The sequence below is a fragment of the Rattus rattus genome, chromosome 5 (assembly GCF_011064425.1).
Source record: "Rattus rattus isolate New Zealand chromosome 5, Rrattus_CSIRO_v1, whole genome shotgun sequence".
Lineage (NCBI taxonomy): Eukaryota > Metazoa > Chordata > Mammalia > Rodentia > Muridae > Rattus > Rattus rattus.
The window spans coordinates 87,451,619-87,475,898 of record NC_046158.1 but is presented as its reverse complement, the minus strand read 5'-3'; the positions used below and the strand labels follow the sequence as shown (position 1 = coordinate 87,475,898).

The following is a 24,280-nucleotide window of genomic DNA, read 5'->3' as shown; positions in this document are numbered from 1 at the left end:
ATATCCTAGTAAGAGCACCAGTGGAAGGGGAAGCCCTGGGTCCTGCTAAGACTGAACCCCCAGTGAATGTGATTGTTGGGGGGAGGGCGGCAATGGGGGAAGGATGGGGAGGGGAACACCCATCAAGAAGGGGACGGGGAGGGATTAGGGGGATGTTTGCCCGGAAAGTGGGAAAGAGAATAACACTCGAAATGTAAATAAGAAATACTCAAGTTAATAAAAAAAAAAAAGATATCCAATAAAAGGAAGTAAAAGGAAAAAAAAGAAGAAGAAGAAGGTAGCTGAATCCTTTGAAGATGTCATTGCATTCCCTTTATCATGAAATGGAGTCTAGATCTTGACTTTTTTCAATATGGATTATAATTTGTGACTGGAGATCTTTCAAGGCTTTTCAACTAATAGTTTCAAGTCTAGTTCTAAGTACAATTGCTATTTCAATCATAAATTGCTATTTGTATTTCAGCAATAGCCATATTGAAAAATATGTATATATCAATCTATCTTTTTAATTCTGTAGAGATTTTCCACCATTCCAGGTATCAAGATTAGAATATTATTACTCTTATCACAGGTACTAAGAATTATTTCATCTTTAGGATATGTGAATATTTCTATCTACAATATCAGCATTGGATAATTCAGTTTCATATCAGTTCAGAAAAACAGAATAAAATATAGTATTTTATTGTTTCAAATTTGAAAATCTGGGCATCTTAAACTACCAGGAACTATTTTGGTATAATCTATCACCTTCGTTAATGTTTTATTGGACATAAATCTTATTGTATCAGGCTGCATAGTGACAATATGGTTCACCAGCCTTTCTATTTTTATAACTTTATTTAAAACTGACATGTAACTTGCTGTACTGAACCTTCAAGTGAGCCAGTTATTGGAGTGTAACAAAGTTTTGACGTCAGAGGGGCTATTTATTCTACTGGAAACCATTAGCAATGCATTACTCTTTGGCACTGCTGTTTTTTTAGCAGGAGCATGGTTAAAATTTTATGACTGATTTTGACCAATTTGGTTTTTCTCCTTTTTGGAATGAAGGAATTTTTATATAGTACACAATTATATTTTATATATGCATATGTCTAAGTATTTTCTTAAGTATACATTTCTAAGTATATTCTTAAGTATATGTCTATATATTAAAATTACACATGTTGAAAGGTCTTTCTAAATAGTTGTGTAGTATACTGTTATTATAAATATAATCACAGTTCCATTGTTTCAAACCTCATTAATATTTTACAAAAGAGACTTGGGTGATAGTATTTTGGCTATAGATGCTGACTAACTGAACAGTGCGTGTCTGTTATTGTTGCTACCATTACATTTCAAGTGCCCTGTATAATTTTGTTTACCACTAGAAATAGATGTAAGTTTGTGAGTGTGATAATACTTATTCAGATATAAAATCGGGTACAGACTGGTTTACCTCCTTCCTGACTCCATGTTCATGCCTTCGATGCAGGGAATAGGCAGAATGCATCCTTGCATGGAGATTGGCTGCCTGGCTAACCTAATGCCAGGTTACCTGGTGATCCATTTAGTCTTTTAGTCTTTCATCCAGGAAAGGGGTTGCTTGCTCTTAAAACCCTGTGCTAGAGCCTTGGCAGACCTTAATTATAAAATAGCATCATGGAATTATCTAAATAAGTGCCTGTATTCAAATTAATTCTCAAAATTTCAGTGTGAGATCAGGATTTTAAAACATTACATTTTCTTTCTATTTGTGAGACCTGGGCTCCCTTAGTCTGACTGGCCGGGACTTCAGTATCAGGCCAAAGTTGGCCTGCAATTTGTGATCAGCTACTTTCAGCCTCCATTGGAGCTGGGGTCGTCATGCATTGTTCGCTGCGTTGTGAACAGTTGTGTTTTTATGTAATGATTTCCATTTGCTCTAAAGAGGAGCTCCGCTGATAAAGGGTGAGAGCTACACCTACTTGTGGATGCGAAGATGCATTTCAGCGTGTAGTAAGGATGCGCACTGGTCTAGTGAAGTGGCTGTGGTACATTCTCTTCTGAGACCCATGACCTAACTAGCCTTGGGCAGCTGGCTAGGCCTCTAGTACCAAGTGGCATTTACCTCCTTCTGAGTGAACTAAGGAATTTAGATTTTCTTTAGGTTTACTCCTGGCATTTTATAGTCTCACATGCAGAAATTATTGTCTTACATACAGAAATGATTTGTCCAAAACCCCATAGAATTTCTGGATGTTGTGACACCTAACCTAGAGATCACAGATCCTGAAAATACCATTTTAGTATTTTGTCAAGCTCATTTGAATGAGAAAGAGATAACCAAATTATTGCAATAAATGATAGGAAAAAATTGAATGGTTCAACCTAACAATTTTATAATCCAAGTCTCAGGTTTGGTTATGTTCCTTGAAAAGTTACAAATGTGATCTCTTTAGGGAAGTTATTAAAGTCAACGTGATGTTAAGCTAGGACATTTAATTCCAAATTAATATTTGAATTCTTTCTCTTCTTTTTTGTATGTTACAGTGGGTGCTGCAGTCTGTGCAGTGCCATTTCTCTTCATCCACCATGTGAGAGCCAGGATCAAGCTCAGCTTACAGGCTTGGGGGCAACTGCTTTGCCCACTGAGCAATCCTGCCAGCTTGATGATCCCTGCTCTTGAGCACACAATAATGCTGGTGGTCAGCAGCTGGTTTCTGTACTGTAATCCCTGCCGGGGTCCTAACCAGCCTCATGAACAACACAGATGCTAGGTCTCGGAACTTTCTTTACTCCTGCTCTCTGTTTCCCGAGTAGATACTAGAGCACTGAGTAGACTTGTCCCTACTATGCTCTTCTTCCTTTTTAAAAAAGGATGAAGTTAACGTGCATTACGTAATTAATTTTACCCGAGCTTAATTTTTAGTCTTATTGCTTCTACCTGTATAATCTTAAGCAGGATTTTATTAACTTATCAAATATCCATTGCAGTCTGATTAACTTTCCTTTGTGTCTGCAAGCTGCTCTACTTCAAACATAAATAAGAAAATTATTTTTTTTTTGTCTTTTGAGTTTGAGCTACTATAATTGTAATGTAAGGATAAAATGTTTATATAATATATACATTCTAAATTGTTTTTAAAATGTATATAGTTATAAAATGTTTATATAATGTTGTGATGAAAATGAAAATGTGGTTATCACAGTAAAAATATTTATGAATCATAAGCTTGAGTGGAGTGTTAGTCATTGTTAGCTTTTCTCTGTGAGCCGTATGTCTTTGTTACCTTAGCATCTAGCATTAGTTAAGATAGGCTGTGGACATGCCCAAGAAGTCTGCAGCTGATTTGCTGATTTAAGCATCTGAAAAGTATTTATATAGGTAGAGAAGCCTGAAAATGTAAGTCTACAAATATAGATGATTAGGTCTTTTATTTTATAACTATTATGTCTATGTTTAGGATCATATGGAACATTCCTATTAGATTTCCTGAAAGTAACTTTTTAGTCTTTGATAAAATCTTGGTCTTTTGTGGTTTCTTTTTTTTCTCGTTTTTATTCATTATTTAAAAATTTCCCACAGTATGTTTTAATCATCTCCATGCCGCAGCACTTTTACCAGATCCAGCCTACCTTCTCCATTTACCAAACATTGTATTTTTTCCTATCACGACCAACTTTTGCTCCCCAAATATTTTTTGATGTGTGGCTTTCTACTGAAGGGTGGTCAATTTCCCTCTCTCAGCAGCTAACAGTTGCCAATATCACTATGAGTAGGGATGAGTTGCTGTACCCACCTCCTCTCCGTGCTGGCTGGGATTTGGTCTGCATAGGTCCCACGCACATCTGCCATGAGTTCACATGTGTATCCGCTTTGTGTCTGGAAGACACATTCTTTGCAATCATCTACAACCTCTAGCTCTCACACGCTTTCCATTCCTCTCTTTTGCAATTATCCTCAAGAATGGAAGTATAGGGAGGAGTGAGTAGAGCTCATATGTTCCATTTAGGCCTGAGCATTCTGCACTCTTATTTTTTGGTGCCTTGGTTAGTTGGGTGAAGGGATCTCTGTGTTAATAACCATCTCTTAATGCATTCGTTTTTGTAATTGGATTTTTAAATTTACATTTCAAATGTTATCCCCTTTCCTGGTTTCCTGTTCATAAATCCCCAACCCATTCCTCTTCCCCTACTTCTATCTATGAGTGTGTTCACCCACCCATCCCTTTCCACCTACCTGCCCTGGCATTCCCCTACACTGGGGCATTGAGCCTTGTCAGGACCAAGGGCTTCTCTCATTGATGCCCAACGAGGCCATCCTCTGCTACACATGCTGCTGGAGCCATGGGTCTCTCCATGTGTTCTCTTCGGATGGTGGTTTAGTCCCTGTGAGCTCTGGTTGGTTGGTATTGTTGTTCTTCTGGGGTTGCAAACCGCTTCAGCTCTTTCAATCCTTTCTCTAACTCTTCCATTGGGGACCCCATTATCAGTTCAATGGTTTGCTGCTAGCATTTGCCTCTGTATTTTTTATGCTCTGGCAGAGCCTCTCAGGAGACAGCTATATCAGGCTCCTGTCAGCATGTACTTCTTGGCATCAGCAATATTGTCTGGATTTGGTGGCTATATGTGTATGGGCTGGATCCCCAGGTGGCGCAGTCTCTAGATGGCCTTTCCTTCAGTCTCTGCTCTAAACTTTGTCTCTGTATTTCTTCCTATGAATATTTTTCTTGCCCCTTCTAAGAAGGACTGAAGCATCCTCACTTAGGTCTTCCTTCTTTTTGAGCTTCGTGTGGTCTGTGGATTGTATCTTGGGTAATTCGAGCTTTTGGGTTAATATCTACTTATCAGTGAGTGCATGCTATATGTGTTTTTGTGTGACTGGGGTACCTCACTCAAGATGATACTTTCTAGTTCCATCCATTTGCCTAAGAATTTCATAAAGTCATTGTTTTTAATAGCTGAGTAGTAATCTGCTGTGTAAATGTACCAATTTTTTGTATCCATTCCTCTGTTGAAGCTTCTCTGATGAAGATTGAGAGATGCATTGATGTACGGGTACAATAATAAGTCATTAAAATCAGTTTAGTGCTATGTTTATTTTACAAACTAATACTTTTCATTTATGACCTATGGCCAGTCTAACCATAGACTCCCAGTGCAGTAATGGTGCCAGGTCGGGTTTTCATCTTGTGGAAAAGATTTACTAAATACAATCAGAAAATAGTTGGTTACTCCCATGACATTTGTGTCACCCTTGCTCCAGTGGACCTGTCTTGCCAGGCAAGTCATGGCTATAATGTATAGGGTACACAGTTGGATAAAATTGATTGTTACACTTTCTCCTCCAGGACTATGCATATTTCCTTCAGCACCATGAAAGTTATCTACTAGAGATTTAAACTCCATGTCAGTTCAGTTTGATTTCTCTGTTCTGTGACTCAAGTATGTGGTGCCTTCAGCAATAGACTTTTTCTCATCATGTTCAGGGTGGGTATTAGCAATGTCCTGCAATAAATGAGAACCTATAGGACTTCATTGGCCAATGACTCCAAAACAAGTGACTCATTTTAGGAACTGGGTTTTGGTATCATGTCTAGAAGGAGCATTGCTGCCCTGCTATACCTCAATTTTAACTCCGTGTGTGTGTGTGTGTGTGTGTGTGTGTGTGTGTGTGTGTGTGTGTGTGTGTGTGCTTCTAAAGTAGAAATTTTCATATAATGTTTCTGAATAGTCTTTAGTATTAATCACTTTCCATATTTAGTCCCCATATTTTGCCCCACCTTTCACCCACACCCCTATTTAATCCTTGCGGTTCCATTTTAAACACTTACAGCAGTATGTTCTAGATACTCTCCATTGAAAGCCCTTCCTAAAGCTCCCTATTAATTTCCCGACCCCTGTGTGTATTCTAAATGAAATACATATATCTGAAGGCTCAAAGATATATGTACGAATCTGAATGCAAATCTAACGTATGATCCAGGCATACCACCCTTGGACAGTACCCAGTGCCTCTAGAGCCTGCTTTGAAGATACCCATTCATCCATATTCATTGATACTCTATTCACAGTAGCCATATGGAAACAGCATAATGCTTGTCAGTTGATAAATAGATAATTAAAATGTGGTACATTTACACAATGTGCTATTATTCAGCAGTTAAGGAAAGTAAATTAGGAAATTTGTAGGTAAATGGGTGGCGCTGACAATAATCATTCTAAGTAAGGAAACCCAATGTCGTATTTTACTTTTAGATTTACTTTTTTTGGAGTGGGGGGTAAAACAGTGTCTTATGTTGTAGTTCTGGCTGTCCTGGAGCTACTCTGTAGAGCAGGCTGGCCTCAAACACAGAGATTCGTCTCCAAAGGCTGTCACACCTAGTTTGTTCGTTTGTTTGTTTGTTTGTTTTCCTTTCTTGTTGTTTGTTTCCTTTTGTTCCTTTGCTTTTTGAATTAAGCACTTATCGTACCACCAAACCCAATAATGCAACTCTCTTTATCTTTTCAGTATTCTCAGCAGGGATGTTTGCAATGTAAATTAAAGGAAATCTATACTATTGACTACACCTATTATAACTAGTCAGTTATTCTGCTTGTATACATCTAGACTCACAGCCTTCGGTCTTCTGAATGATTATTTTTATATGTTACATGCCATTTCCTTATTGATACAGAATATATATATTTTACTAATAGTAGTCTTTGTATAACAAAAAAAAATAGTTGTTACTGCATTTAACTCCTTTTCTTAGTTATTTTCTATTGATGTGATAAAACACCATTATCAAGGCAAATTAGTAGAAAAAAAAAAAGGTGTTTAATTTGGGCATAGAATTTCAGAGCATTAGAGCCTGAAAATGTTGGCTAAGAAAATCCATGGATATGGCAGCAGGAACAGCCAAGTGCACATTTACCTAAGTCAATAGCAAGTCATTTGAAACCTCAACACCCACCCCCAGCAACACACCTCCTCCATGAAGGCCACATCTCACAATTCTTCCCAAACAGTTCCATCAATTAAGAACCAAGTATTCCTACATCTAAGCCCATGGAAGCCATTCTCCTTTACACTCCCACAACATTGAATGTTAGTAATACAGGAATTGGCGTGTAGGGTATATGATAATGATCACCATAAGCCTAATGCCCCCAACCCCCACCCCCACCGAAATGTCAGATTCTGAAGACTCGATTTGCATTGCACTTCATGTAACCTAATAACTAGAACCCTCATTTGCATAAAAATCTAATTCTGATATAAAATCACAGGTGATTTGAGAGATTATTTGATCTCTCACATCTATTTACATATTCTGTTAAAATAAGGAAAGATGTACAATCATCATGGGACTAGAATTCAGCAACTAAAATTTATGGGAACCTCCTTCTTAGAGATGTCACTGGAAAATAGTGTGGCTAAAACAATTTTTTCAGAAACACATCTAGATAATTTAATTTGCATTTTCAAAGGAACGAATTTGTCTTACTCCCACTGAACTTTAAAAATAAAGAAGTGAAATCCTAGTAGAACTCAAATTGCCTATTTTAAGTTTTAAAAAACTTTATTCCAGAGGTCAGAAGACCTGCATTTTCATTTCATTAGATCAAAGCCATTAAGTATTTGTGATAATCTTTTTATACATTTTGCAGTACCCACACTTAGTTTTGGAGCTAATGAGAACCACCAACACAAGGGATGATTCGTAAGCTTCCTTTATCTCTGGGTGCATGATTGTGGTATTACCAGCAGTTTAGAAAAGCATTGCCCTGATATTCAAAACTTCAGGGAAAATGTGGTAAAAATGTGCTTTCCCTTTTTGGAGTACCTGACTTGTTAACAAAGAATTACATAGTATTTTTTGTTGGGGAGGGAGAAGGCGATTAGCCGGTCTCCACCAGTAGCATGGCCTGCACTCAGACTCACTACAGAGCCTATGCTCATCTTGAATTAATCCCAATCTTCTTCTCTGTCTCACATCCCCTAGTGTTGAGATTATAGGGATGGACCTCATTACTGGTCATAAATTAAATGATATATACATATATCATATAGGTATGCTTGTGCTTAGGCCCCTTACCTAGAATTGTTTGTGCTGCCATGCCTTCCCTAAAATTATGTACTATTCTACTACATACTGTCACTAAAAATGAATTCTTGTTTGAGTTGCTTTCGTCAGGCATCTTGTTACAATAGTGGGAAAAGTAAAAACCTTTATAGGAAGTAGAAATTTTCCATAGAAGATGAGGCCATTACTGAGATACTGACCATGTCATCTGTAACCTTTTATTTTAGAAATACTTTATGGGAGGAATATGGGGAAAGGTTGAGCTTTGGGTTGGTATATCTCCAGAAGTCTGTAACCAGGTCTTAATGAGTTACTCTGGTGAGAGTTGCAGATGATGATGATGATGATGATGATGATGATGATGATGATGATGATGAAGATGAAGATAATGATTATTATTATTATTCTGACTGAAAGACCAACATGGCTGACAGTGTTCTTAAGTATTCAGAGAATAAGATCAATTTCAGGAACTGGATTAGAGGCTGTTTTGTGTCACATGAAGGCACTCTATGCTGTCTCCTCTCCGTGTGAGGAAAAGTTAAATAGAGCTATAATAAAAAAGAATTGATGAAGTTGTTTGCTGGAGGAAATTTCAAGACAGGAAGACATCCAGGATGTGGCATGGTTATTATTTGATGAAATTAGATATACAATGAGAAAGATCAAAAACATGCAAAGGGTGTGTTTTGCTAGGAAGAAACTGTGAGTGAATTTAAATTTACAGTTAAAATGGATCCACACAAAGCAGATGTAATGGTTAGCTCAAAAGCTCAGAATACCCAAGATACAATTTACAGACTACATGAAGCTCAAGGAGAAGAAAGACAAAAGTATGGATGCTTCAGTACTTCTCAGAAGGAGAAACAAAATACTCACAGGAGGAAATACAGAGACAAAATGTGGAGGAGAGACTGAAGGAACAACCATCCAGAGACTGCCACACATGGGGATCCATCCCACATGCAGTCACCAAACCCAGTCACTACTGAGGATGCTGACAGGAGTCTGATACAGCTGTCTCCTGAGAGGCTCTGCCAGAGCCTGACAAATATAGAGGTGGATGCTCACAGCCCAACATTGGACTGAGAATGGGGTCCCCAATGGAGGAGTTAGAGAAAGGACTGAGATATCTGAGGAGGTTTGCAACCCCATAAGAAGAACAACAATATTAACCAACCAGAGCTCCCAGGGACTAAAGCACCAACCAAAGAGTACACATCGAGTGACCCATGGCTCCAGCAGCATATGTAGTAGAGGATGGGCCTTGTTGGACATCAATGGGAGGAGAAACCCTTGTTCCTGTGAAAGCTTGATGCCCTAGTGTAAGGGAATGCCAGGGCGGAAGTAAAAAAAAAATGGAACTAGCATCATTAATGAGAAGCCTCAGGCTCTTCAGTGAGATAATATATTGTACTCTAAGAGCAAGACTTATTCAAGACTCTAACTTGTATAAATGCAAATTGATTTGAAAGGAGAGTCCCTGAATAGAGAATATTGATGAACAAGTTCTCTCCTTTAAAACAGCTACCTATGGGATTCCCCCCTCACCCCCATGTTTCTCAGCCAAAGTGTACAAAAGTCATGACAGCTGTGACAGAAGGGAGACAGACTACATATTGAATGGGTGTCAGAACTTGTCAACATCTCCATGGTACATGCTTGTTTCTCAGGCATGCAGCAATGCAAGAATTATGCAGTCATGAAGGCTTGGTCTGTAGCTTCTCAAAATCTGATGAAGCCAGCTGATGGAGGGCAGGGTCAGATTCTCCCAGGAGAAGCATCGTAAAGCCCTTGCATGTACCTATATAAGTTATAAAGGAGCATCAGGATGTTGAAGGTGCCAGAATCATTGGAGGTTGGTACAGAATGGAGCTGGCTCAAGAGGGACTCTGTGCAATGCACGTGTCAGAACTAGAGGGGTGGTGATTCCCAAACACATTCCCAGATGATGTTACTACAAACCCCAGGTACCAGATGGAATAGTTGGGGTTAATGGTTCACTTTCTGAGTTTGAGTCTGCTCTTTCCATAACACACTCCCAGCTGTTTATTTATGATTAGGAATGTCACTGTTTGCTATTGTATATTGGAAAATATGTAGTGCTGGGGTTGATTATTATTATTATTATTATTATTATTATTATTATTATTATTATTATTATTAAACTCTTTTGCAATCCAGTCCCCCCTTGGATTGTTCCTCATCCCATTCCTTCTCCCCTGTCTCCAATAGGATGTCCCCAACTCCCCACCCCCACTCCATGTATTGGGGCCATGGACCAGCTAGTGTATGCTGCCTGGTTGATGGCTCAGTGTCTGAGAGATCTGTAGTTCAGGTTAGTTTGGATTGCTGGTCTTTCTATGGAGTCACCCTCCTCCTCAGCTTCTTCCAGCTTTTCCCTAACTTAACCACACGGGTCCCTGTCTTCTGTCCATTTGGGGGGTATAAGTATCTACTTCTGACTCAGCTGCTTGTTGGTCCTCTCAGAGGGCAGCCATAAGCACACCATAGCATCAGTAATAGTGGAGCGTCCCCTTGAGATGGATCCCAATTTGGACTTGTCACTGGATCTCCTTTCCTCAGTTTCTATTCCATTTTTGTCTTTGCAATTCTCTTAGACAAGAACTGTGGGATGGTAACCCATCCCTCCACTTGATGCTTTGTTTTTCTACTGGAAATGGACTCTGCAAATTTCCTGTCTCCACTGTAGGGCATTTCATCTAAGGTCCCTCCCTTTGAGTCCCGAGTGTCTCTTACCTCCCAGGTTTCTGCAACTTTCTAGAGGGTCTCCCTACCTCCTCCGACATTCAGAGGTTGCCTGTTTCCACAGGAAAACTACCAGAGTAAACTAACCTGGACTCTTAGAAGCTCCCGGAGACTGAATCACCTACCAAAGGGCTGGATCTAGGCCCTCTGCACATATGTTACAGACGAGCAGCTTGGTCTTCATCAGGTCCCCAAAAAACTGGAGCAGGGACTGTCCCTGAGCCTGCTGCCTGCCTGCCTGCCTGCCTGCCTGCGTGGATCCTGCACCCCTAAAGGAACCTCCTTATCTGGCCTCAGAGGGAAAGGAAGTGTCTAGTCAGGGCAGTTGTTTTTACATGGGGGAGTAGGACCCAGAGGGGGCTTCCCCTTTTCAAAAGTGGAATGAGGGAAGTCTTGCAGGAGTTGGTCCTGGGAGAAGAGGAAGGGATGATATTGGGTTATAGTGTGAATAAATAAATATTTTTTAAAAGTAGAATTATTTATTTATTTCATGTATGTGGGTACACTGTAGCTGTCTTCAGACACACCAGAAGAGGGAATTGGATGCCCATTACAGATGGTTGTGAGCCACCATGTGGTTGCTGGGAAATGAACTCAGGACCTCTAGAAGAGCAGTCAGTACCCTTAACCACTGAGCCATCGCTCCAGCCCTAATAAATACATTAAAAAAATATACATATATGTATATACATATATATGGTTTTGTGTGTGCGTGAGTGTGTGTGTTTGTATACAACTTTAATTACCTTCACCAAGACACTCCCAAAGGCTTTCTCCAGCCACACGCTATCCTCAGCATAGAGAAATCATTGTTGGTATGTATTTATCATGATTTGACCTGCTTGTGTTTTTGTTGTTTTTGTTATTTTGTCCTTTGGATAAATTGGCATTTATAACATTGCCATTATTTTAGGTTTTTCTTTGTTTTGCTTTCCTTTGCTTTGGACCTGGTTAATTTTTTTTTCCTGTTAGTGAAAATAGATTTTTTTTTTTAACCACATAATGTATCCTGATATAGTTTCCCCTCCATCTACACCTTCTTGGTCCTTCCCACTCCTCCTTTCGTCTGGATCTACTCCCTTTCTCTTATTAGAATATAAACAGTCTTCTTAGGGATAATAATAAAAAAAATGAATTGAAATCTCATACATCAAACTTAGACAAAACAAACAAACAGAATATAAAGAGCCCAAAAGAAGACAAGAGAAACAGATTCCCAATGGTTTCCATTAAAAACCAGCAAACTAGAAGCCATCACATATGCACAGAGGACCTGATGTGAACCTGTGCAGGACTTGTGCAGCCAGGGCCTGTGTGTACTGCCCCAGTCTCGAGAAGTTCATGTATAAGTTGATGATGTTGATTTAGAAAGCCTTGTTTTCTTGGTGTCCTCCACCCCTCTGGGGGATGCCCCTTTTCTGAAAGGGAAAAGTGAAGGAGGTGTCCCGTTTTAACTTGAGTGTTTTACGGTGTGGTTCTGTGTGTTTGTTCCCATCTGCTGCAGGAGGATGCTTCTCTGATGATGACTGAGCAAGGCACTGATCTATGAGTATTGCAGAATGTCAGTAGGAGTCATTTATTGCCATATTCTTTTTGCAGAAAAGTAATATTTGGTTTTATCTCAATGTCCTTGAGCTATCTAGTCTCTGATTCTATGTCACTCAAGCAGTATTGCATAAGGGTTATATCTGGTGTAGTGGGCCGTCAGTCAAATTAGATATTGCTTGGTTACACCCACAACCTTCGTCCCACCATTGCCATAGCATATCGTGCACAGAGGACACCATTGTAGGCCAAAGGGTTTGAGGCTGAGTTGGGTTTTCCTTTGCTAGAGCACAGAGTTCCTTCCTGCATCAAGGATGCAAGCCCGTAAGCATGAAGGCTATGTGTAGGCACCAGCTTGACTCCTCCATACTCAGTGGGTTGGCCTTCAGCAATAGGCCCTTGCCGTCAGTGTGATGATGGCAACCTATTGTTTGAGGATTCCCATGGAGCCCCTCTAGCCAACAACCCAGTTAGCTGTAACCAGATCCCTGTGCTGGAAGCTTCATTTTGTCACAAGACAGAAAATAGAGGCTCTGTCATCATCCATTATTTGGCAATTTCATTTATATTGCTTTCACATATGTATATATTGCAGGAAGATTCTACATATTACATAGCACTCCTTAAATGGTCCTTAATTTTGGCTTCCTTTCCCATATTCTATCATTCATCTTCCTTCCCCATCCCCGTTTGATCGTCCTGTCCCAGTGCTCCTCCTCCATTTATAACTATCTGTTGTATTCTCCTTTCCTAATAGGACCTATGTGCTCCCAGTCCCTTGCCCTAGACCTTGGTGCTCCCATTTCATGAGCCCCCAAACCATCCTGCATATTTGCCCTGTGATCTGATTTGAACTAGCTGTCTCTTTATTTTCTGGGAGATTTTATTATAATATCAGTGTTATTTTGTTTATATAATATTGGAGTTACTTAAATAGCTAAATATTTAAATATTTGGAATAATACATGATAGAACCACCTGTGCATGTCTTTTTCTCTGTGGGAGACTTTATAATTAGAGATTAAAATTCTAAGTAATTTTAAGACTATATTTTACATTTCTTGTGTCAATTTTAGTTTCTTGAGGATGTTTTTAATTTATTTAAACCTCTAATATATTAGTATGGCATTGTTAAATATTCCATCACTAATTGCCACAGAAGTTGTGATGTTATTTGTATATGTATGTGTTCGTACATACATATATTCAGCATTAGTAGACCTTCACTAAGTCCCTCATATCCTAAGGCAATTCTGAATGAAGACTTTCTACTGCCATCACTTTACCTTCCACCCAGAGAGATAATTGTTTATATATATTTGGCTCAATTTGATCTGCTTATAATTTTTGTGTTGTTGTTATTTTGTATATATAAACATGAAAAAAAGTAGAACCCTTTTCTATCTTCTGAGAAAATGTCTCTTGTATCTTACTGACCAGAATTGTACATGTTGATCTATGAACAATTGTGGTGGCCATGGGATGATGTGTGCCAAACAGCTAAACAGAAATAGACTTCTAAGCTGATATGTATTCACCAGAGTTCACCAGAAAAACTGAAGGAGTAGGAAATAAGTATACATAAACATACATGATATCTAATATGTATAATATGTAAGAAACATGTACAAGTGTGGTTTAGTATATATAAAAATTTATGTAAGAAATGTAAACTGTTAAATTTTTTATTTTTAGAGATTAACTTTAGCTTGCAATTATGTTTATGTGTGTTTGTGTTGGGTTATGTATACTTGAGTGTGTACATGAACGTAGGTGCCCATGGAGGCCAGAAGAGGGTGTAAGACCGTCTGAGACTGATGTTACAAATGGTTGTGAGCTGCCATGTGGCTGCTGGAAACCAAACTCAGACGCTGCGAGAACAATTGATCTTAACCACTGAGCTATCTTTCCAGTTCCTACAAAGTATAGCTCTCTCCCTCCCACCCTCACCCCTATGTAAAAAGAGAAAGAGAGAGGGGAGAGAGAGGGAAGAGAGAAAGGATGGAGAGGAGAGGGAAAGAATACAGGATTTACTTCAAGGAATTTGCTCACATAGTTATGAGGTCTGCCATGCGGGAAATCTGTATAGCAGCAGGCTAGACAGTCTAGGGTAGGAAATAATGTTGCAACCTTGAGGCAGAATTCCTTCATCCTTGGGAATCATGATTCTTTGATTTTAAGTACTTGTAGTTGATTGGACCAGACACACTTCCATTCTTAACATAAGCATTCTATAGTTAAAAATTACTCATTGAAAGTATCTTTATAGGAGTACATTAATTACTGTTTAAATAGGCAACTTGTCACATAAATCGTCTAAACACATGGAAGTTTTAAAACATCAGGATCTGAAATTTTGATGTCTTATTGGAATGGAGAGTTTGGCTAAAAGTATCTCTAGAGTAGGTGTAGGGTCATGTGTGGAAGGCTGTGTGCACTGTAGGCTGTAACCTTGATTTGTATAAGGTCATACTAAAGAGAAAAGTTGCAGAAGTAACTGCTTAATTGAAATGTAGTGATTTTTTGTTTGCCTTTTACTTTTTACTGTATTTGGGATTTTATGTGGTTTGGGGGGATTTAATGTATAGGCTAACCCATGTGTTTACTCTCAAGCTACCTAGCCAGCCCTAAGAGTAATGGTGAACTCTTATGAAAACAAGACCCAAATATAAACTGGATAACCAGTGCTTGCGGCAGATTAAGTTTCAATATTATATTTTTCTTAAAATCAGGTGTAAAGAACATATATTGTAAAGCAAGTATTTGGTCACATGGAGTTCAGTGGATAATAGGCATAATAATTTTCTACAGTTATGTCAAACATTTAATAGAGTAGTTATATAATAGCATCAGGATTCCCCAGAGAAACAAAGTACTTAGGCTAGGAATTAATTGTATTGAATTATATTCATATCTGTATGTATATTGTTTCTTGTATATAAATACATGATGATTATTTTAGTATATGTAAAACACTTGTTTCTTTAAATGTCCAAGCCACAAATCTCCCTCCCTACTGTGTTCCTGCAGGTAAAATTTCCTAGTTGAACCTCTCTCCTTTGCAAAGGGATCTCTCAGGCCATATTTCTGCTTCTTCTGGATCAGCAGGTTCAGTTCCCTATAATTTTGTCAAGACAATCTCATCTGTAGCAATGAAGAAGCACCTTTTGACAACATACATTCTTCTTCCCACATCCTTGTTCACTCTGCTCCTGAGTGAACTCTAGCAGGGCATTTTGTTTTCTTGTCCAAAAAGTTGTTGGTCGATGTCATTAATCGACTCTCTCATTCAGTGATGAATGCTGGATGGTTGGCTGTCTCTCCAGCCTGTGGTTGGGATCTGGAGGCGATTATAACAGAATCCTTCACCTCTCAGCTTGCATTCATGAGATTGGAGTAGGCAAAGATACAAATATCAGATATTGGCATAAATGGACTGTCTTCTAATCCTGAAAGGTATTGGTTTTGGTTTTCCAATACTACTTTATTAGCATTCCTACTTTCCAGACATAGAGAAGCTATTTCTTTATCTACTATCATAAGCTTATCCATACTGCTCTGTAAATTGTATCTTTTCCACTCAGCTGTTACCTCAAGAAACATGGCTCACTAGTCTTCCTGTCCCGTCTATAGCCTCCAAATAGCATAATTAGTAACAACAATAGAAAGCTTATAAATGTTTGGCATGCAATCTTAATTACTCTTTCATTCAGAATTTGAGGAAGACACAACAATGGTCTGTGAGTTTCCCCTTAAGTGGCATAAACAATACCTAAATACCCTAAATATGAGTTGCCTAATGCTGCTAAAATACAAGCTCATCCCATTCACTTTCAGAGAGAATGAGAACTTCAGAATGTTGCCCAATTTCTTCACTTATTCTCCTTCCAAAATGAATTTTAGTTGCTTTAAGACTTCTGAAGAATCATAAGGTCAACAGCTCACATTGTTTAGGAAGAAGAGTTAGAGTAAGAACATGATGATCCAAATATCTTCCTGCCTGTTGATTCAGAATTCTTCACAAAAATATTTGAAATTCTCACTGGAAGCTAAAACAGCACTTCTCCGGGAGTTGTTTAGTCCTATCCTTATTTTCTTCCTCAAGTAGGTACCTCTGTAACACCCTTATCCGAAGAACAGGATAAGTATGCACAGCAGTAAACTAAATGGTGTGACAATTTTGAACTTGTCTTTTTATATTAATCTCTTTCGTTTAATTAGATTGATTTTTAACAGGTACATAAAAATTGTACGTGTAAATTGATGTGGTGTGGAATACATTATGACATGCTTAAATCGGGGTACATTGAAAATATTTATCTTCTCTTTAGTATCCATTGCTCAAACTTTTTTATTTTCTTCTTTCCCCAACTCTTTTCTCGTCACTGCAAGGTACCATATTACCCTCAATTTTGAGATGGGTGTATTAATATTTCACATATGAGTGGGTTATGTAGTGCTTGTTTTCTAGTATATTATTAATTCCCTTAGTGTAGTGATCTCCAGTTCCATCTTCATTGTTGCATAGATAACTGGATTTTGTCCCTTTTATATGACTAAGTAGAATTCATGATATGTATGTACAGTTTATTTCTATTATTTTTGTTTTTATGCCTACTGTATTTGCATTGCCTTGGATGGTAAATAAGTCTTTTGAAGGAATGTCATATACTATTTTTTTAACTCATAAATTTAAGATTTTTTTGAAAAAAAAATGGAACACTTAGTCTGACAAAAGATTATTGCTAATTTATAATATAAGTTCTTAAAAGTATAATGCTAAGCAAGTGCTTGACATTTCGTGTATTTATTTTGGGTATATCATCTGTTGATATGATGTGCTTGCTTCCAATGGTCAGAGACTTGAAGAAAGATTAATACAATCAGTGTATCTTTACTCTTGGATTTATTCACAGGACACAGATCCATGCAATGCTGGGCCAGTTCAGCCAGGCAGAGACTTTGCTAATGAAAGCTGGAGTGCAGCCAGGGACTGTTGATGGTGTCCTTTTAGATCTGGGGTGTTCATCCATGCAACTGGATGCTCCTGAACGAGGTTTCTCCCTTCGGAAAGATGGCCCCTTGGACATGAGGATGGATGGAGACAGGTCGGTATTGAAAAAGCATTGCTTCTTACCACAAGAAAATCAATTTCTTAAATATTTTGAATGTAATTTCCTTGAAGACTGAAAAATTCCCAGCACACTCCCACATCCAAAACTGTCCATGCATAGTGCATCAGCTGTGTTTGATACTCACTGTAGTCTTCAGTATTTTTTTTTAGCTTTGAAATTCTAAAAGGAAAATATTTACTGTTTTTACAGAAAAGAATGAGGTATTCAGAATGGGAAAAAATCTACTTTTAGGTGATTTTTTTCACTAATTACAACATAGTTTTTCAATAGTAATGTAGAAAAAAATAGATGCTGAAACAATGGCTTCATCTTTGTGCTTGTATACACATGTCCCTGTGAGAACCGGAGCTGTATTTAATTGATATTATTTTATAATCCTGCAAAAATGGTAGGATCTCCATGATCAGCAATTATATTTCTGTCCTATTTCTTTAGCAGTCACCCTAGTAGAACCTTTTTCAAAGATCTACAATATATGGCACTATATCACACATCATTACATACCTATGCATATCTGTATGGAAGTATCACCTATGACTCCTCCTCATTCTTTAACGCTGGAAATACTCATGCCTGTTTGCCATTATTCAATTCAAATGGACACACAAATCCACTATGGCATTGTCTTGCACTGTAGGAGAAAATCAAAAAGTTTCTTTTTTCTACATTGGATTTAAAGGTTATATTAGTATTGACATCTAGATTTACCAGTAGTATGAGGCCAGAAGGTTAACCTCGCTTTTCTTCTACTCATTGTGTCATGGCACAAATATTGTGACGTAAATATTCTTCATGTAAATTATCTTCCCTTGTTACATGACACGACTGGTTAACTTACCTTCCGACATTTATTAGCATCCTATCACTTTTGAATCCTATGTCCTCTTCTGTTTGAATTATTGACATTCATAATTATAATATCATATAATAAAATAATAAAATTCTTTAATAAGTAACTAATAATGAAGGTCAGATATTCTTAACTTTTGAAATTAAGATAGTTTTATAGAAATAAAATGTTGGATAAGTGTATACACTTCCTGTGTCTTCATATGGAAGATACTTTCTGCAAACAGTTGACTAAAGCTTCTAATTAATGGAAGTAAATTGCCACATTCTTATTGTAAAAGCTTCTTGGGCAAATTTTAATTAGTAAATCTCCATCTATAAGTTTCTCCTCGAGAACTACATATATGATATGTGTCATATCATATATGTATATATCATATAGGTTATAGTCCACATTATCTATGTAGATAATATACATACATATATGAGGGTCTTCCAGGTTGATGATATGGACTATAACCTATATTAGAATAGGGAAATTGCTTTACTTGAATATATAGGAAAATGAAATCCAGATGTGCAAATATATACAGTGCAAATCCAAGTAGAAGGTAAAAAAGCAAACTATCTGTATGCACATAAAAACACAGAAATCCACATATGTGGTCTGTCAGACCCCAGAGAGTGATACATCCCTGTGACAAAGATACACACAAGAAACATTTAGCACTAGAGTCTTAATTCTATGTTGACTCCACTTTCAACAACCACTGCCTTTAGATTATATTATCTTCTCATGTAATAGAGAGGAATTCCAACCTCAAGGACTTGAAAGGCTAACTCTGTTAGTATATATAATCTTTGTTAGGACATAATAAATTGGCGCTCAAGTTAAGTCACTGAACTATAGACTAACACAGGGAAACTTCCTGTTTGTGAGAGAAGCAGTTCTTCTTGTTTATATTAATGCCTATTCTAAAGTAGGTTTGTGGCCTGCTAAGCCCCAGAGTCGTGATCCTGTTGTCTTCTAGCATTATGGAAACTTTTACGCACCTATTTTGTTTTAATGTAAGAGTAAAATGAAATTTTACCTGGTGTTCATTGAATGCCACTTGATCAAAATGCTACTTTAACTTTCTTGTTTAAAAGAGAAAGTTATCATGAAAACTAAATGTATCCATAGTATCTTATGATTGTTTTAATAGAGCTAAGGGTCCAAATTTACTAGCAAGAGTTTTGTCTTTTATGTTCAAATAATTACTGACAAATATATGAATGGGAAAGGTCTGAAAGACATGAATATTTGTTGCCCAGTTATTGAATTGTCTGTATTTGCTCATGTAGGCAGCTTCTCCCAATAATTCTGATAATTGAAATAAGCATTGTTATATTCATTTCCCAGATTAAAATGGAGAGTCTAATGCATTTAAAACTCTATCCAATATAACAAGATTGCAATTAATTCATATATAATATATAATATATAATTCATATATAATATATAATTCATATATAAATATAACCTTAAAGAAAAGGTCTTTATTTTGTAAGCCAAAAAGGGAACCCACTGAGATGAACGTTAGGGCTACCATATAAAACATTCATTGGTACAGGGATATCAAAAGAAAAAGAGCCTGTAAGTTTGAGGGAGTGGGAGGGGATGGAGGGTGGAAAGGTGGGGTGGTAGAATCTATTTCTATTCAAAACATGAATAAATAGATAAAAGCAAGTGAAACCAAAAAGAAACTATCATACATAGAACAGGATCTTTTCCTACTCCCTAAAACAGTCGGAGAGAGGTAAGAGTTTTAGAGACAGACTGAAAGATAGTTAGATACATGCAAAAGGAGTATACAGTGAGGACAAAAATTCTCCTGAATGCATAAGCATGTTAACAAGTTAATAATTTTCACAGAGAGTTTTAGATGTCTTCACAACCTCACTCTGGCTAAACCTCAGGTCTTACTGCTCCCATATCTTTGGAACTCATAACTAGTCACAGTGTGCAGCTACTAACCCATCATATTTATGTGGGAGTAGTAAGTGTACTACTAGCAGATGTTTCTAATAAGTCGAGCCATGGCTAGCTCATCAGTTAGAATGCTTTGACCCACTTCTGTAAATGGAAATAAACTAGAATGATCTGACAGACAGCGCTGTTTTCTGCTTGCATAATTTAGTCTATGTTGTCAGAACTTGGGCTTTCTTTGTGCCCCTTGATTGAAAGTAGTATTTAGGCTTGTTCAATCAATACTGTTTATTTTGAGGACTTAATCCATGGGGATATTTGCCTCTGATAACTAATCTTTTATCAAATATCCAAAACACTCTCAGTTAACACTAGGTCTTTTTAGTTATTGTGAGGGAGACTTTCTAGGTTGGATATATATATATATATTTTTTTTTGGTCTCACTCATAGGTTCTTTGCTGCCATACATTAATTTTCTCCTCAGCCTTTAGATGCTCAGCTATCACCTGTCAGCATTATATCTCCCATTCTAAAAAAAAAAAATAATGATTCAATTAGTAACTTACATATTGAACAAGTTATATGGAACGTTCTCCTATTATTTTATTTTATGAGAAACCTACATGATCAATATTAACTTTTATAATGACTGAAATTTAAAGGTTAGCAAAATACTTTAACTTCCCTTTACCTTGATTTTATTGAATGTTTCCGGTTTCTCTTCCCATAAGCTTACAGTGTAAACTGGAAACTTTTCATGTGTGTGATACTTTAGTCTGTTTTAGAATTTGGTCTAGGCAGTGTGTTATGACTGCCTGAGTTCACGTTTCCTGTGCTCTGAAAAACCAACTCTTGTCAATGAAAATGGTGTCAGTAAACTGATTGGCTCTTCTTGTGGACAGGTACCCTGACATGCCCACTGCTGCCGATGTTGTGAATGCTTTAGATCAACAAGCACTTGCGTCCATCCTAAGAGCATATGGAGAGGAGAAACATGCCAAAAAAATTGCTTCTGCGATCATTCAAGCACGCAGCACATACCCTATCTCTAGAACCCAGCAACTTGCCAGCATTGTTGCAGGTACCCTTTTTAAGTCTCTGTGCTGCCTAAGATTAACAAGTTCAATCAATATGCATTGCGTGTATATATGTGTATATATATATGTATATATATAATTTCATATATAATGTATTGCACATATATAATACATATATAGTGGTATCGTGTGTGTGTGTGTGTGTGTGTGTGTGTATGTGTGTGTGTGTGTGTGTGTGTGTATGCCTTTCTGTCCCAGAGGGATTCATTTGTATATGAAATCATTCAGAACAGAGAACAGAGTCCTTCATATCCTTCTCAAGAATCAGGACTATTTTTCTTTATTTTTAAACTTTCCCACTCCAGCAACTCTAACACCACACAGGGTATTTTAAAAGCTTCATCATAGGCGTCTGATTAAGATGATAGAAATTTCATACATGCGAACTTATCATTTGCACTGACCAAGGTGAAACATGGAACAACAAGGTTTAAAGAATGCTTTGCCCTGTCCCAGTGGTTGATAAGCATCCTGCATGAGATGTGACGTTACCTCTCATAGTTTCATATTTCTACGTTTTAATATTTCAGGCAAAAGGAGAATTGCATTGCCTGACTGCTAAAATAAACCTCAGTGACTCATACATCTATTCTAAACAGTCAGGCAACAGAGGGTATGTGATGTATAGGTTACTCTGCTTTGCGGATGCTAACTAAATCAGCCTAAGGGACTTATTGAAGCATTTCATCTTCTCTGCTGTTCCCCACCATAAACCTCTTGAACCTGACTCTAGCTAGGAGGCGCGTTATTGCGTCCTTTCATTTGAAGCCCAAGCTGTTTCACAGCCGTGTTCTGATGAAAGTTTCTCAAAGCAAAACTGTAACTCCTGCAGTTATTTAACAGAATTACAGTGGAAAGTCTTCATCCTGTTGGACTAACAGAAACAATATATCATTTTTATATATGAAAGCTGTATTAAGATTGTTTTCATTCTTTCTTATTAAATTATATAAGTAATAAATAAATAAAAGGCATATTTATATAGTGTTTTTAAAGGAGCCAGAATTAACTAAGGCTATGATAATACTAGATGGAGTTTCAGGAATAAAACTTCATTATGAATTCACTCAAATCATTAAGCTTTCATATAGCAGTTGTTTTATGGCATAATTAAATATAATTAAAAATATTGTATTCTATTTAACATATAATAAAATAAAAAGAATTAACCAAGTTCTTAAATTTTTAAGCGGCATTTACCAGGTCCTTTCACACTTACTATCTTTTATTAAAGTTGGAGCAGAATTCATGTAGGTTTTGTAAACATAGAGTATTTTATGATTTCCTCTCGCTGTAAAGAGTTTACACTGGCATGTTAGCAGGTACTAGATCCTGCTTCTCCTTACACAACTTGCCCTTCTCAATCTCTCCTCACCAGGCACCAGTACTTGTCCTTGCTGTCTTTAAGAAGCATGACATGCCATTTTCCATGAGAAATGACATTATTTATTCATAAGAAAACATAATTTTGTCTGGTACTGATATGAAGGTTTGTAGCTAACGAGAACCCTAGAGAGTGTTGTGTTAAAAACCTTTATCTATATAAAACCAATTCTAAAGAGGACCAGTGGTTTGCTCAAGACTACAGCCTAATTAAGGACAGTTAGTACTAATTAAAATTTAGGAGACCATGCATTTGAGACCTAATTGGGAATATATTTTAATAAATTAAATTAGCTGTTTTGTTTCTGGATCTGAATCTGTGAACTTGGGGAAATACCATTCTAGTATTAGATAAACCGATGTGAACATATACCACAGGAACAATATAAGTAAGTATTCCTCGAAATGTTGTGATGTTAAGAAAGCATTAGCGCCGTATCAACAGTGAAGGAAAACAGAATATTCATATATGGGCAAGGAAAAAAATTGTGAATGGCATTAAAACACTGAGTTCTCTGAGTCTGTTTTTATGTCTTCAATATCAGTCATTAGAAATATAACTTTTTTGATGGCAAGATGAGATTTTGAAAAAGAGAAAAACTGTGACCTACCAGAATTGAACCAAGAAAACGCTTAATAGATCTATAACAAGCAATGAGATTGGGGCTTTCCAACTAAACCAGCTAAGCCCATGTGTTTTCTCTGCTGAATTCTATGAAACTCTTGAAGGACTAACCAACTCTCCACAAAACACTCCATAAAGCAGAGTAAAAGAATGACACTGAGCTCTTTTTATGAAACCAGAAACTGAAGCTGACTGAAAAGGACACGACAGGAAAGAAAATACATGCATACATATACATGTATGTATATGTATATACATGTATGTGCATATATATACATATATATATTTCTAAATATATGACTACAATTTGCTTAATAGTATGTTACTTGCATATGTTTAAGGGGTGATAATCATTTGGTATTAGATACCTAAATCGTGCATTTTTTTTCCCGTGGGACAACTGTTTTTACCCAAGATTCCTTAGTTGGGTTCTGGCTTGTTTTCTTTGTTCAGATTGTGTTTAGGCAGTCATGTAGGTGAGATTATACTAGATGGGAATAGCTTCTGTTATTACTAGGAGACACAGTCTCACAGCAAAACAGTGTTCCTCTGGCTCTTAAAATCACTCAGCGTCCTGTTCCACAAGGATCCCTGAGGTTACACATGGGAGTTATATTGCAGTTCTATCCAGTCAGGCTGGCTTCCACAGTCTACATGCTCATTAGTTGTGGTTTTCTGTAGTGGTCTCTGTCTCGTGCAAACAGAATTTTTCTTGATGAGGGGTAAAGGTAACACTTTTCTGTGAGGAGAAGGACGAATGCTTAGAATGTAGTTGGGGACCATGCTGGTTTAGCAAAGTAGTGGTTGTAGGTTCTCATATCCAATACTTCGCTAGACCTGCATAGTTCCAATAAAGAACAGAACTCAACAACACATTCTATTTTGTAGTGTTAACATAAAGTCCTGCTTCAATCAAAAGAGCCCTGTGTTC

At 37.3% G+C, this 24,280-nt stretch overlaps 1 protein-coding gene across 4 annotated transcripts in view; it reads left to right on the top strand.

Annotated features, from left to right (window-relative positions):
• Nucleotides 1-24,280, top strand: part of Mettl15 (methyltransferase like 15) — a 173,972-nt gene that overhangs the window by 117,718 nt on the left and 31,974 nt on the right. For all 4 annotated transcript variants that reach the window (XM_032903859.1, XM_032903857.1, XM_032903858.1 and 1 more), the window contains exons 4-5: nt 17,267-17,458; nt 21,147-21,325. In XM_032903859.1, the coding sequence (XP_032759750.1) occupies nt 17,267-17,458; nt 21,147-21,325 (371 nt within the window). The remainder of the gene's footprint in view (nt 1-17,266; nt 17,459-21,146; nt 21,326-24,280) is intronic.